Here is a 15,237-nt window from a genome sequence, read left to right on the forward strand (position 1 = left end):
TCTGGATGCATGCAAGACTCAAGCTGTTCCCCCAACCCACTGCCGGCAGCCATCCCAGGTCCCGCTCTGTCTCAGCCCCACTAGCTGCCATGAGGCAGGTGAGAAGGGAGAGAGGTGAGCGATTTAATGTCCGCTGTCCCCTCCCCTGCCAGCCACTTCCTCCTTCCCTTCCACTCCACTCCTGTATACGTTCCTCACTTTTTTTTTTAAAGCTAACCCTCTCTTTTGGGGTAGAAGCTCAGGGATTACCTGGTTCTAAGCCTTTCCTTTTTTAAATGTTTATTTTTGAGTGAGTTAAGGTGGGGCATGAGCAGGGCAGGGGCAGAGGCAGAGGGAGACAGAGAATCCCAAGCAGTCTCTGCACTGTAAGTGCAGAGCCCAACGTGGGGTTCGAACTCATGAACCATGAGATCATGACCTGAGCTGAAATCAAGAGTCTAAGCCACCCAGGCGCCCCGCTCCCCACCTTCCTCACTCTTTGTTCTCCAGATACGCTGCCCCTCAGCTCCTCACCTGTCCCTCCCCTCCTGCTGCTGCCCCTGACCAGTTCCTGGATTCTAGTCCTTGACCCTGTCTGTGTCCGCCCTGCCCACTCCGTGCTGCACGTTCTATCTGTGGGCAGGAGGAGACCTGGCTGACAGTCCCGGAGTGTTCACTGTGCCCTGGCACTGGGCTAAATGCCTAACATGCTCTTTCCAATGGAATCCTCACAACCACCCATATCCCACAGATGAGGAAATGGAGGCTCAGAGAGGTGGGTTGATTCGCTAAGGTCTCCAAGATCAGTGCTTCTCAAGCTTTAATGTGAAAGAGCACCTGGGGACCTTGTTAAAATGCAGTTTCTGGCTCAGGAATGTGTGTTGGCAAGAGGAGGGGGACAAGACTGAGATTCTGCATTTCTAACAACCTGCAGGTCCATGGACTGTTCCTCAAGTAGAAAGGCCCGAAACGAGCAGGTGAGAGTCCAGTAGGACGGCTCCACGTGAGAGCTGCGCTCTGACAGCGAGTTACTGGAAGGAGGGGAACCTAGAGAGGGGCTTGGCACAAGATTCCTGGGTCCTGGGGGGCGGGGGAGAATGCGGAAGTACTTGCCTCAAATCTCAAGGCACACACCCTCTTCAGACTCCAGACCGAGAAGATGCTGGAATCAGCTCTTGCAGATGCAGCCAGTTTGAGTGAATGCTCTAGCTGAGAGGCTAAACAAGGCGTGGGCTGCATCGGGGACCCCGTTTAGTGAGCCCCCCCCACCGTGTGCAGCACCACCCCAGCTCCACCTGGTCACCATCATGGCCTCTCCACAGAGGTGCAGCTGGGAGGTGCAGAGCCCATCTCAGCACGCACAGACCCCAGTACGTGTAGAAGGGGTGAGGTGGAGGGAAAGAGTGCCTGGGGAGCCCTACCAGAGGTCTCGCACTGTGGTGCTTTTGATTTATGTTCTCCTTGGAGCCTGCAGGAAAACCACATGAGGAAAGTATCATTGCCTGCATTTCATGGTGAGGAAGCTCAGAGAGGGAAAGTGAGTTGGCTAAGGGCACACAGCCAGTAGATGACAACAGAGGTCCAAACAGAACTGAGGCCAGTGCCAAAGCAGAATTGGTGCTTATAAAACACCTGGCAGGCATTCAGTGACTAGATGACTCTGGTAGGCTCCTGACCCTGGGCTGGCCTTGGGCCTTTCAATACCTCCGGAAGCACACACAGACCAGGCTGCCTGACGCTGAGTGTAGCCCCGGGTGGGGGCGGAGGTAACCAGGAAGACTGACTACAGTGGCTTTGGAGGGGGGTGGTTACATGTCACCCCTGCCCTGGAGGGGGTTGTGCAGTGTGGGGTTGGCAGAGAGTGGAAGTGCTCTGGGTCTGATGCATATACTCTGCAGGGAATGGACAGGCCAGACTTGGCAGGGCCGGGCCCCTTGCACAGCCCAGGTCAGGCCCGACTGCTGGGCAGAGCAGAGCGTTGCCCCGGAGACGGTCCCTGGGCCAGGCAGACAGCGGCGGGGGGAACTACCAGCTCCTAAGTGGCAGAACCCTGGTGGCGGCACAGCCCACAGCCTCTTCCATGGAGACGGCACGGTCACTGTGCCTCCCGGTCCCCCAGCCTGGCCACTGCTCTCTTCCCCACGGACCGGCCCGGAAGGAGGGGACGCGGAGAGGGGAGTCCAGGGCTGGCAGTGGAAAGGGGCAGGTGCTAGGCTAGATGTCCTGAATGTGCTGAAGGTCTGTCTCCATATGACCCACCACCAGCCTCCGTCTCAGACCCCTACCTCTTACTTTGGTCTGCCCCCCCACCTCGCTTTCTGTTTTAGCTCCTGGGTCCACCCTCCTGACCCTAGGCTGAGCACATAGCCTCCCATAATCCCCCTGGACCGTCCGGGCTGAATAGCTTCTAGACGAGAGTGTGTGCTGTGTGAGGACACTTGGACCCTTCCATTACCTTTCTCCTTTTTTTTTTTGCCAGCCCTCTGCCTGTCCCTCTCAGGCCAGCTCACCCTTTCTTGGCCTAGACCCTGGCCTGAGTCTGCCTCCCTAGTCTCTGTCCCTCTGATCTCTGTGTCTCAAGGCCCTTCTCTATTCTCTAGGCCTGGCTGTCCTCAGCTTCTGATAAATTATCCATCTGGCTTCTGATTCTCTGTGCCTTGCCCTCTGTCAGCCAGTCCATCCCCTGGCCTCTGTCTTCCTCTCCCATTGGCCTGGCTGCACCCTGTCCTTTCCTTTCTTTTGTCCTTTGCATATGCAACCTGTTTATCCTTAGCCAAGGTGTCCAGGCTCCATCTCTTATCCTCCGACTAGACTCTTTTCTGGGTTTGAGACTGCTGCCGCCAGGCCTGGAATCCCTTTCCAGGTGTGCCCCCCCTTCTCCCTGCCCCCCCCCCAGGTGTGCCCCAGACATCAGAGGTTGGGAGGGATGTGTCCTCTCTGAGCTCTCTACTCTGAGCAGTGGCTTCTCACAGCCTTTTGGCTTCCATCTACCCACAGCGGCCATTCCCCCTGCCCCCCACTCCCCGAAAGCTCTCCTTGGCTGGCTGGCCAGCGCCCCCAGCCCTCTCCCTGCAATCACGGAGCCCACGGGGTTAATAGGCAATTAGTGGACCAGGGCTCAGAGCTGTGGGGGAGAGGGCCGGGGCCTCCAGGAGATAAGAAGCCAAGCAGCCAAGGCTGGGCTAATCCCGGAGCTAATCTGCAGCCTGGGTTTTTATCTCCACTGCCTTCTGGGCACCCTGCCTCTGCTAAGGCCCTGGTGCCTCCCCCACAACTTTCCCATAAGAGCTTCCTCCTGCCCCACATTCCGTCATCCCTCCCCTGATGTGGTCCAGGCCTGGGCCTCTCACTTAAGCCCCTGGAATAAACTCCCTTTAACCCTGCAGTGCCCTGGGGTCCATGGGGGGGCCAGTGGAAGGGGGTGTGTCTTCACATCCATTCTGGACTGTGACTAACACCCCAGGCTGAACAACACTCAGGGTGGCCCAAGTGTCCAAGTTCAAAGGCTCCTGCTTCTCTATCCTCCTCAATGGGGAAGGAAGTGGGCCATCATATAAAGGCCAAAACAGAGGGGTGGCAAGGTACATATCCAAGGGCACATAGGAAGACAGGGCAAATTCAGAACTAGAGTCCAGTGTCTCCCATCCACTGGCCTCAACACTCTCCTCTAACCACCACCCCCTCCTCTGCACCCCGGAGCTTCCACTCTACCACTGACAGCCTTGCCCTTGCGTAGCCTTGGCTAGTAAAGTGATTTATAGACTTCTCTGGACCTCAGTTTCCTCATCTGTCAGTTAGAAATAGAAATTCTTGCCTGACTTATTTCACAGGGTGGTGGTAAGTGTACAAAACAGGTGTCTGCAAAGTGAAATCATATACATGAGCCCTCACTATTTGTAATAAGAGTGTTGTAGAGACCAGTACAACCCAGGGCAGAGATCGACCACTGGACGTGGTGCTGGGCCTTGATACACATGCCATAGCCTCGTAACATGGGGAAAGGGGCGCATCTTCTGGAATCCTACAGAACAGGGTTCAAATCAGGATTTGACAAGTAACCTTGGGTGAGGATGCATGATTTAATCTCTCTGAGCCTAGGATTGTGTATCTGTTACAGGGAAGTGGTAATTTCTCCTCCTAAAATTAGTTGTGAGGATTAGAGATAAATTTAGTGATGTGTGGTAGGGTGCTCAAGAAAGGTGTGGGGGGGTAAGGTATGGGGTGTAGATTTGTGAATGGAGCCTATTGCCAAATGGTGTGGCTCTTTCTTTTTCTTTCTTTCTTCCTTCCTTCCTTCCTTTCTTTCCTTCCTTCTTTCTTTCTTTCATTGAAGTATACTTGACCTTGGTGCAGCATTTTGATCTTGGATTCCCTCTGGTCTCATTCTCAGGGCACCGTGCACCTTGCACCGTGCACCCAGCAATTTGGACAGACTGTGTTTCTTAGGGGATGGGGCCCCATCAGAGTGAACCCCCGCCCCCCCCACCACATTGGGATATGGCTCTCCTAGTGGCTGAGAAGCAGCACTGAGTGAACAGGCTTGCAGCCCAGCCTGGTTCACATCTGAGCCCTGCCTTTATTGTCTGTGGGATTTGGATTCAGTCATTGAACCTCTCAGATCTGTGTTATGAGGAAAGAGATGATATACATAATAGCAACATCTAACATTTATTTAGTGCTTACTCTGTGCCAAGCACCGCCCTAAGCACTTCATATAAATTAACTCCTTAATTCTCACAAAAACCCTATGCTAAAGGTCTCTTATCCCCATTTTATAGACAAAACACTAGAAGCCCAACGAGGGTAAGGATCCTGCCAGGGTCACATATCATGGCACAGCAGGGCACCAGGCAGTCCGGTGCCCTAGTCTGTGCTCATATCCAATGTGTGATGATACACACCTGTCACAGCACTGACAGTAGGTGCTCTAGAAACGACAGGTGTTCAAATCACAGCTATGTGCCCACCATGATTCTTTGACGCTGTGCACTATGTCAGGCACCGTGCTTGGTGCTGGGGATGGTTCAGAGAACAAAACAGTCTCTGCCCTGAAGGAGTTTGCTGTCTGGCTGCAAAGGGATTCATTCATTCAAAATGTGTTTATTGAGCCCCTTACACTAGGAGGCAGGTGTACCACAGCCTGGAACAAAATAGAACAGTCACAGGTATAGGCAGATCATTACTGCCTGGGACTATATTGCTGTGACGGGTCCCACAAGTCCTCTGGCAGTGGGACTGGGTTTGGAGGGTAAAGCTTCCCAAAGCAAGTCTACTCGCCCACACCGGAAGGGCTTCGGATCCAGCCACACAGTCGAGACTGAAGAGCTTGCCCACCGCCCAGGCAGGCCGGGTCGCCCTCCCCCAATCCTCCCCCCCTCCCAACAACTTTTTAGAGCAACTTCCTCCCCAAGCTTGAAGCGCTCCAGCTCCCAGGTCTCGGTGGAAATGGGAATGGTGTTTGTTCAAATGTAAATGTGAGAGCTGCGGTGGGAGCGAAGTAGGGGGCGGTCAAGGCCGCGTGCCTCCAGGTCGAGGTCGCCCAGGGAGCCTGGAGAGCTTGGGGCCGTAGAAGGGGCGGCTGATTCCAGGCGTGCGCCGCGTTTCCACGGGAGAGAAGAGCGCAGGGTCTCCAGCATGCAGGTAAACCCGTTAAACCTGTTCCCAGGTAGCCACCACGTAGGCCTGAAACCCTAGAAAGTCGGTTTTCCAGGCGGGGAGATTTTTTAATTTGTAACGAAGCCCTTCCCTGACATTGCCGCCCCTGGATGCAAAGTTATTCGTTAAGGAGTTTTGTTGACACCGTGCAGCACACACCCACGGCCGGAAGGGGGTTCCCGGGCCAAGACCGAGAAGGCGGCGGCGGCGTGTAGGTGTGCGCCCCTCCCCCCGGCACACGCACGCTGGCACCCGGGCCGGGCCCACCCGCACCCCGAGGTCCGCACCCACCGCCGCGCGCTCGCCGCCGCCCCCGCCTCCCTCCCGCGGGGCAGGCATCCATCACGGCGCCCGAGCCCCCTCCCTCCCGTCTCCTCCGGGCGCCTCGGCTCTCCTCCCTGGGTTTGCCTCATTTGCATTCCCCCGGCTCCCGGCTCCTCGGCAAAGTGACCTCCGCACACAGCAGCGCCAGAGGCTTCCACCGCGGAGGGAGACACTGCCTCCCGCCGCCTGCCGCGGCCGGGGAGGACAGAGGGGGCGCAAGCCTGCGCGGCAGGGCTGGGGGCCGGGGAGACAGCTCTCCGGGGGCAGCTGGAGGGCCCGGGGGCAGCGGGAAAGGCCTGGGGCCGAGGGGTGCAGACGGACTCCGACGGGATAGGAACCCGCAACCTCAGATAGTCTGCGGGGCGGGAGTGAGTGGGACATGGAGGTCAGCACTAGGCCCGCGAAGCTGCGCCCCAGAAGCGGAACCCGTTTGGAACCTGGGGCGCCTCAATCCCGTTTCCCTCCCCTGCACCCCCACTGGAGAGGGGCCAGCCCTACCGGGCGGTCTCCGAGGAGTCCCCAGTGTCCACCTCCCCCACCACCCCCAAGGACCTGACCAGTCCCTGTCCCCGCTCCCCTGGCCCGCTGAGCCGCCTCCCCTCCCCCCATTTGGTATTTACACCTTTCACACATTTGTAAGCTATTATCCTGTCCACGCTTAGTCACCGCTGAGCCAAGCGCCACGGATTTAGCTCCTTTAATCTTTCCTCCTAAATCAATCCTCCATTTCCCCTTAATCATCCCGTGGCTCCTCTCTGAACTCTCTCGCTGCTGCCTCTGCTTCTGCAGCCCATGCCTGTCTCTCTGGAACTGCTTCCACTCCAACCCCAAACGGGTGTCCCAAGGGCATGGTGAACATTAGAGGGGGCCTGGGGTTAGATTTCTCCAAGCTGCGGGCCCCCAGCTTGGGAGCCACGGGAAGAAGGGCAAACACTACCCCCATCTACCCACCCCTTTCTGGAAACACACAGCACTCCGAACATTCTCTCCACCCTCCTTGTCTCTGTCCTACCCACCCCCGCCTTCCCACCCCCATTCATCTGGATGGCTCCAAGACCCCAACCCTCAGGTCTCCTGTCCATGGTTCTGGCCGTCCCCACCCCCTCTGCTAGACGGAGGTGGCATTGCCAAGAGAGCCTGGAAGACTGGGCAATGGTGATAACCCATCTGCCTGAGGCTGCCTTCCTCCCCTCATCCAGGGTGACTGTCCATCTCTTCTTGACCACTCTGTCTCCACCCTGCATTCACTCCCACCCAGTGGGACCCACTGACTCAGGGGCTTCAACCTGAGCAGCCCTGACGCTCAGCCCTCCTAGTGCTCCCTGGGATGCTTCTGCTCCCTGCCCCCCATCCCTGATCCTTTCTGCCCCCCCAGCCTGGGACAGGCAGGGGCAGCCCTGCCGCCAGCCACGAGAGAGACCCGATTCCTCCCCTGGAAGCTGTAGGGCGGGCAAGGGTGGGGATCCAGGAAGGAGCCCGGGTAGGGGAGAAAGAGGGAGGACAGGAGGGGGATATTGGGGCCATTTCTTCAAATGCTAATCAGCATCTTCCGGCAGTGCCACCAGAAGCTGAGCTGATAATGAGCCCAGCTCGGGACTGATTCCTGATTAATGAAGAGGCCACAGGGCTGCAGAGTGGGGCTGGGTGGGGCGGGTCCCTCCCGGCCCCACCCGCTGCCCTCCAAGACCATTTCTCTGTAACAATAACAGCCCCTGCCTTTGGGTGCTTGGCCACACCACTTGAATCCCCCTCCACCAATTCCACTGGCCAATGGGAAGCAGCCAGACTGAGGGCACCCCCACCAGGAGGGCCCAAGGGACAGCAGCCAGCTCTGGGCAGGCGGTGGGGAGAGCAAACACTGGGGTTCCGCAAGCTGTGACTTGCAGGTTGCCCTCAAAATATTTTTTAAATCAGGAACATTTTTATTAAAATCATCAAGACCCGGGCTTCTTTGGAACAAACTGGAAGACCCCACCCCCGCACCCAGACACTGGGCATCCCTGACCCCAGGGCGCCAGTTAGCTGGGGCTGAGGGACTGCTGCTCCCCTCAGGGATAAGTGATCTGCAGTTCTGCTAAGCCCCCACTTTTCCCTAATGTGCACCCTCCCCGACCTGACCTGCCTGGCTCCTGAAGGCAGGATGACCCTGAACTAGATGCTGAACAAAATGTTCTCAAGATTCATGCCTTAGGAGAGGATGGGACCAGATGGGACAGAGGGCTGGACAGAGCATGAGGGTAAGAGGTGAGCTTGTCTGGTAGGTAAGAGGCCTGCACCAACCTCAGAGGGAAGCCAGTCTGTTCCTGAGTCTAGGGGCCAAAGGGCAGCCCTCAGGCCCTCCGGAGCCAGCAGCCAAGGTATAGAGTTGTCACCTTCGTGGGGTAGCTCTGCCACAACCGAGGAGACAGGGCAGAGAGGATCAGTACTGCCGTGACCACACCAGGGAAGGGAACGGGGCTTAGGAGGAAGCTGGGATCCGGATCGAAGGCAGGGGATTGCCAGGATCTGGTACGGGGGAAGCCAGGGAGTGTTAGAGGGCTGCACACACGCTGCTCCCTGCCTCTGAGCCATGCTCCCCCTGCCTCTGAGCTGTCCTGGCTGGCAGCTGGGGTGGGGCTGGGAGAGGAGGGAGGAGGGCAGGGAGGGGGACTGCCCAGCTGGAAGAGGCCTTGTCTAATTGTGCCTGATTAGTAGAGAGGAAGAGAACAGGGCGAGTGATTAATAGTCACGGCAGTCACCAGCGAGTGGGGAAGGAGGGTTGGGAGGGGGAGGGAAGTCTGAGAGCCAAGAGGGGATGGAGACTGTGAAATGCCCACAGGTCCCTCGTCACCTGCCCCTCCAGGGACTGGCTGGACCCCTGACGACCCAAAGAGAGGGGCTGGGTCCTATCCCTGCCTCCTCCAGGATTCTCCACCTCCCCCATGCCTCAATTTTCCAGACAATAGAATGGAAGAGAAAAGACCGAGGTCATGTCCTGCACCTAGGAAGATAGGCAGATCAGCTCACGTGGTGTTTCCACACCCCTCAGCATCCCCAGACACAGACCCTGTCCTCAGCTCAGCCTGAGACCTCAGCCCAGACCGTGGACCCCAGAACTTCCAACCAGAGCCCACACCCACCACCCATGTCTTTGACACCAGTTGGAATTCCTAGCCCTGCCCAGCTCTGCAGTCAGAACCTAGTTCCTAGGACCACCGAGAGCTGTGCCTCCTAGACAGTTGCCACTAGCCACGTGTGGCTCTTTGAATCGAACAATTCATTTTCTCTGTCACACAAATCACACAGTAGATTCTCAACAGCCAGTGTGGCTAGTGACCACCATGTTGGACAGCACAAATACGTTTCTGTCATCCCAGAGACAGTTCTGCCGGAGAGCACTGAGCTGGAGGGAGTGTGTGACCACACCTGCACCCGTGCACACGTCCGTGAATATTTGGGAGGGGGTGGGTAGCACAGGAATGATGTAATAGGGTAGGAGAGGGTCTGGGCCTGAGGATCAAGACAAGGGGAAAGCCAGGTGATGGCAAATAGCAAAGATGCCAGCAGGTGGGTGGGCACCAGCAGGTGGTGCTGGGAATCGCAGGTAGGAGAGCGGGGACCTGGGGCAGGCACCCGTGTAATAGAGGATGCTTCCCGAAGACACACTATGTGCACGCAGGGCAGTGTGCCAAGTCCTTTTCTGCCATCTTTTTAATCCTGTCAACTGCCTGAATTTTTTAGGTTCTAATACTGTATTTACTGGATATAGAAATGGAAGGTCACGGAAGCTTTTTGACTTCTCCAAGGCCGCACAGCTTAAAGGGGAGAGCCGAGGTTCAAATCCAGACGGTCCGTCTCCAGAAACCACACACTCGACTGTTCCGCCACACACACCACAGCTGAGAGGAGAAGCTGAATTTTAGAGCCACCCTTGCATTTTACAGCTAAAGAGATGAAGCCCAGGGAGAAAGAGTGATTTCTGCCTTCTAGTAAGTGGGCAGACTGAGAGCAAGCCGCAATGGGGGAAAGTAGGGCTGGGGCTTGGAGCACCAGGGTGCCGGGAGCAGATGGTGGTGGGAATCAGAGGCAGGGAGAGAACATATAGGTGGTGAGAGCAGGAGGCGAGGTGGGAGTGGGTGGGTGGGTATGAGACTGAGTAAGGAGGGGGAGGGGAAAAGGAGAAGGGACCCGGTAAGCTAGGTGGAGGGGAGCAGGGGTGGAGCGCTTGAGTGTCCTCCACCACCCAGAACCTCTTTCCTCTCTCCTCTCTCTCCCCTCCTCGCCAAACCTCCCAGGCCTGCCTCCCTCCTTGAGCCCTCCCAGCCCTCCTGGGCCCAGAGTGGCCTCTCTGTCTGAACCCAGGCTCTTACTATCCCTGGACCTCTTTGGGCAATTAATCCTGGCAGCTTCTGACACCGCTCGCATGGCTGGTTAACCCTTGCATGGTTGGTTAAGCTTTTGAGTGTCCCTGTCTCTGCTCCACCAGGAGAGTGTAGGCTGCTTGAGGACAGGCACTGGGGACCGGGCACCGGAGACTGGGGCTTCCCATCTTTGTTTTCCTCACCCCTGCACCACCTGGCAGGCACACAGTAGGCACTCAGAGCTCCGTGTTGATTGGGTGAGTGACTGGGAGTCAGTGAGGGGGTATTAGGGAGCGTGGGGGTGAAAGCAATTGCAGTGGTAACAGAAGCAAGAGCAGCAGCTTAGGGGACTGGGGGAGGGCACATTACCCAGAGTAAAAATAGGCTGGAAAATGTGACATTTATTAACTTGGATTCTGGAGGAAAGGTCACAGCAGAGTGGGGAGTGGGAAGGAGGAAACAAGAAAAGCCACAGAAAACACATCACAGCCCCTTACCCAAAGCCTGTCATTGTTACTGGCCATCTCACCACTCACACCCTGGCAGATTCCCTGTACCTGTCTCCCCACCACAGAGCTCCGGCCTGAGCTCCGTGTTCTTACCACAGGACACAGGACACAGGGCCTCATGTCCTCCTTAAAGACCCCTTGTGTTCAGCTCCTGCCCCTTCTCCAGTCTTGCCCTGCAGTGTGTCCCCATCTTCCCCACTGCTGTGCATCGTGAACTCCCAGGCCCTGGTGAATCTGCAGCAGACTCACCCCTAGAAGGGCCAGGTCCAAGGGAGAGTGACACTCAGCAAACGGGGGGGGGGGGGCAGGCAGAAGGCAATGGGATCTAGACTGGGCAGGAGATAGGGAACGCAGGGTCGATAGAGGCATTCTTGTCCCCCCCACCACGTGCTTGCTTTGCCCCTCCCCCCTTCTTGGGCATGCCGCAGCCCTGAAACTGGGACCCACAAACTTCGGCTGCTCTCCTCTCTGCAGCCCCAGGGTATGAAAGGGCCTGCTGGACACCCCCCTCCCCTGAGCCATCCTCAGGATTCCTGGAGACTCCCTGTTCCCAGATCCTCCAGGCACCTCCTTTCCTAGAGCCAGGCAGGAAACCCCTGCTTCCCTCACCTTACGTCCCCCCTTCTCCGTCTCTCCCTCCCCGCCAGTGAGGTTTCAACACACTTCCCCTTTCCTTTCTACCCCACCCGCGGCCTGGGAGGCAAACTCCCGCTCAGGGACACAAAGCTCCCATTGATTTCTGCCCCCACAGCACCTGCTGAGACTGGGCTCTGTCCCCTCCCCCCGACGCTGAGGGGTGAGGATGTCAGACAGAGGGGCTCCATGGACCCAGAAGGCCACATGCACACACTCTACACCTCACCTCCTTCTTGGGGACTCTGGCAGTCCTGAGTCTAGGAGCAGTGATGTTTCCTGAAGAGGGGTGTGTGGCCACACAGAAGCCTAGTGCCCCCCACCCAGCATAAACCCTCCTTCCTGTCCCTCCCTCCATTTCTACGCAACTCTCCCTACACCCAGTGGCAGGAGGAGCCAGAGGCTGCAGGCATGGGTTAGTGGTGAGCGGAACCTCATAGGGGCACGTTTCCTGCTGACACCGAGGCAGTGAGTGAGGGAATGGGAACCTGGGCAGGGGGAAGGAAAGCCCCCTCCCCATCTCTGGGGCAGGCCACTGGCAGCTGGCTGGACTGGGCACCATGTTGACGCCATGCATTTGCATATGCACCGGGCAGTGGTGACAAGGATGTGAGCACACATGCACACGATGCTGGAGTCAGCCGGGGACCGGGGATCTCAAGCACCGGGGATAATAGCTACCCTGTGACTGTGGGTGAATGGAGCACTGACTGACAGACAGACAGACAGCACACAAGACACGCCCCCCCCACACACTCACACCTGACTGTGGGAGGTGTTCATGGAAGGACAGCCCAAGCCCGCACTTCCGATCTCAATGAGAGTGTGTGTGTGTGTCCACACGTGTGAGAGATGGCACCAGCAGTGCCCGCATGGGGCACAGGGATTGAGATAGATGGGATCATAAAGGGGGATGGCATCCACAGTGTGACCCTGTCCTCAGCAGCCAAGTGAGAGCTGGGATGTAGGCACAGACATGAGTAGCTCTCGGTGTGTGGGTGTGCAGGTATGGATGTGAGTGTAGTGACAGGGACACTGAGTATGAGAGAGGGCGTGCAGAAAACTGTCCCTGAGCAGTATGGGGGTGTGTGTGTGTGTGTGTGTGTGTGTGTGTGTGTGTGTGTGTGTGGTGTGTGTGTTGCTGGATTGCAGTGAGGGTGAGCCATGCACATAAGAGTGAATGAGTGATTCTCAGTGTAAGAGCCAGAGCCGGGCAAGGGACTAGCAAGAACCAGGAAACGGAGGGAGGGTAAGGGAGAGAGGCTGGAGGGGCGGCATGAAAGAGGGATGTGTGAGGGAGTCTGTGAAAGGGGGTGTGTATGAGAGACACCGAGACAGAGAAGAGACACTGGCTCTCAGTGTACACGAAGATTAAGCTCATCTCTATCCAGCCTGCCGGTCAGGCCAGCTCCCCAGGAGGCAGCCCTGAGTCCCTCTCTTGCTGGAGCCCACCAAACACCCTCTTCCCAACACCCTCATTCAGTGGGGAGAAGAAGCCAGAAGGAAAAGGGAACAAGAGATAAAGCGGGGTCAGTTGGCCCAGCCTTGGCATGATGCGTCCCTTCCCTGCAAGCTGCCTGGCTTCAGGGCCCCCTGGGGCCCACCCCAGCCCCCCGGGGCACAGACCTGGGACTGCAGTAGCAGCAGAGCCAAGAAGAGGAGCAGCAGCCCCCGCACCAGGGTGAGCCCCGAGGAGCAGCCCCCGCTCCGTGGCTGGGGAGCGAGAGGGAAACACTGGGCTTGGGGGAAACACCAGGCCAGCCTCTGGTGGCGGAAGGAAGGGAAGCCCTGTCGAGGATGCCCCTGCGTGCCACCTCCCCCGCCACCCGCCCCCCCACCGGCCTCCGGCCACCCCAGGGCGGGCGGGCCAGCTGGCAGGACTCACCACGGAGAAGTTGCTGGCGGAACAGTGGTGCCCACTGAAGTTGCAGCTCTTGAGCATGTCGGCAAGCTGGTGGCCGGTGCGGTTGAGGATGTCTACCATGTCGGGCTCCGGGTAGCGCAGGCCAGCTGCACGGTGCCCGTCCCGGTCTTTGGGGGGCAGCCCCGTCAGGTTGGCCAGGTGGAAGATGTCGGCATCACTGAGTGCCGAGTGCCGGAAGCGGTTGATGTTGCAGAGGGTGACGGCCGGGAAGCCCGCTACCGGGGCTGGGGCAGCAGGGTCCAGTGCCACCAGGTGAGGCCGGGTCAGGTAGCCCCGGGCCAGGCCAGCAGCCTGGTACAGGAAGGCGACCATCGAGGTGAGTAGGGCCAGTGCCCACAGGGTTCTGCGCAGTCCACGGGGGCCTGGGCCACAGGCCCGGCCCAGCCCGTGCAGAGTGCTGGTGCTCGCAAAGGTGGCCAGGTCCCGGGGGGCTGCTGCCCCCTGTGCAGCCCCCAGGAGGCTTTGCTCATCCCCTGCCTCCTTCTCCTTGGGTTTCGCATCCTCCTCTGCAAATTTGATTTTGCACACAATCTCGATCGGCATCTGTCCCCGGCTGCTGGGACTGGCCAGAGCCTCCCTGCCCCTGTCCCTCCCTGGCCAGCAGCCCCTGGTGCCCTCCGGAGTGGCGGTGGTGGCAGCGGCTGCTCTTCTAAACTCAGGGCAAGCGGGAGGACAGGGACAGGGTGGGGGCCCGAGGTGGGGGAGTCACTCCCACTCCCAGCAGCTCCGCAGCCCTCGTGCTGCCTCTGCCGCTGCTGCCTCTGCTGCTGCTTGTCTCTCTCCTCGATCGTCTCCTTGTGGCTTCCCTTATCAGCACCAGCACAGCTGTCAGCCCCTGCGTGTGTCCCTGCGAGCGAGTGAGCGAGCGAGCGAGGGAGTGAGTGCTGCTCCGCCACGCCGCGCAGCCCCAGCCGCTCCGCTCAGCATGTGCTCCGGAGCCCACCCCGTGCTTAATAATTCAGGACATGTCAACAGAGCTTCACCGGCGGCACTGGCGGCAGGAGCCAGGCCAGGGGCGGGGGCAGCCCCCAGCCCAGGAATGGGGTCCCAGGCCCCTGCCTTAGACCTCATCGGGCTGCCCCCCAAACTCTTGTTACACCCTAGGCACTCATGGGGTCCCCAGATGGCCCCACTCCCAGGCCACCCAGGGAAGAGATCTGCACCCAGAGTCCTCAGCTCACTCGGCCACTTTAGGGGGACCACACCCAGGGTCAGCCAAGCCACCCCCCCTACCTCCCTGACTCCTGACTCCTGACCCCAGCACTCAGCCACCACCTGCCCCCAACTACCACACTCTGCAGCGGCTTCCAGAAACTCCTTGGGAGAGCCACTTGTTTGAATGAGGGATGGGAGGACAGAGGAGGCCAGGCAAGGCAGACAAGGGGACAAAGGTGACTCCACGAAGATTCCCGACTGCCCTGGAGCTTTGCTCCTGACTTCAAGGCCCCACTTACCGCCCCCCCCCCCGCCCCCGCTCCTGGGATGCTGGCCGCCCTTCCCCCGCCCCCAAACTCAGTCATTCCTCTGGGACAGAGGGCACCCTGGCTGACTTGAACATCTGTGGCCACATTTTTCTCCCCCAAACGCTTCCCAAATCCCTTGCCACACTTGTCTGGGGGTTGGGAGAAGGTGTTGGGTGAACAGACCAAGGGGCAGGGAGGAGGTGTGATGGGTAGGGCAGAGGGTGTGGAATGGAGGGAGAGGAAGAGCCCAGATGGGGATTTGGGAGGGAGGAGAAACGTGCGGGCTGGGATGGGGAGTACTATCCCAGACACCAAAGAACTGGGTAGCCAGCAGATTGGGGCAGGGGAGCCCCGGTGAGGCTGCTGGCTTGCGGAGGGAAGCCGGCATGTGCGTTGTTATGAAGGCAGGG

The 15,237-nt window shown here is 58.5% G+C and overlaps 1 protein-coding gene across 1 annotated transcript in view; it reads right to left on the reverse strand.

Moving 5' to 3' along the window:
- Positions 1-14,291, reverse strand: part of ASIC4 (acid sensing ion channel subunit family member 4) — a 20,374-nt gene extending 6,083 nt beyond the window's left edge. The window contains 3 exon segments of the mRNA XM_029933725.1: positions 13,326-13,949; positions 13,952-14,221; positions 14,223-14,291. Coding sequence (XP_029789585.1) covers positions 13,326-13,949; positions 13,952-14,221; positions 14,223-14,291 — 963 coding nt within the window.
- Between the last annotated feature and the right edge of the window lie 946 nt (positions 14,292-15,237).

The sequence above is a fragment of the Suricata suricatta genome, chromosome 3 (assembly GCF_006229205.1).
Source record: "Suricata suricatta isolate VVHF042 chromosome 3, meerkat_22Aug2017_6uvM2_HiC, whole genome shotgun sequence".
Classification (NCBI taxonomy): Eukaryota; Metazoa; Chordata; class Mammalia; order Carnivora; family Herpestidae; genus Suricata; species Suricata suricatta.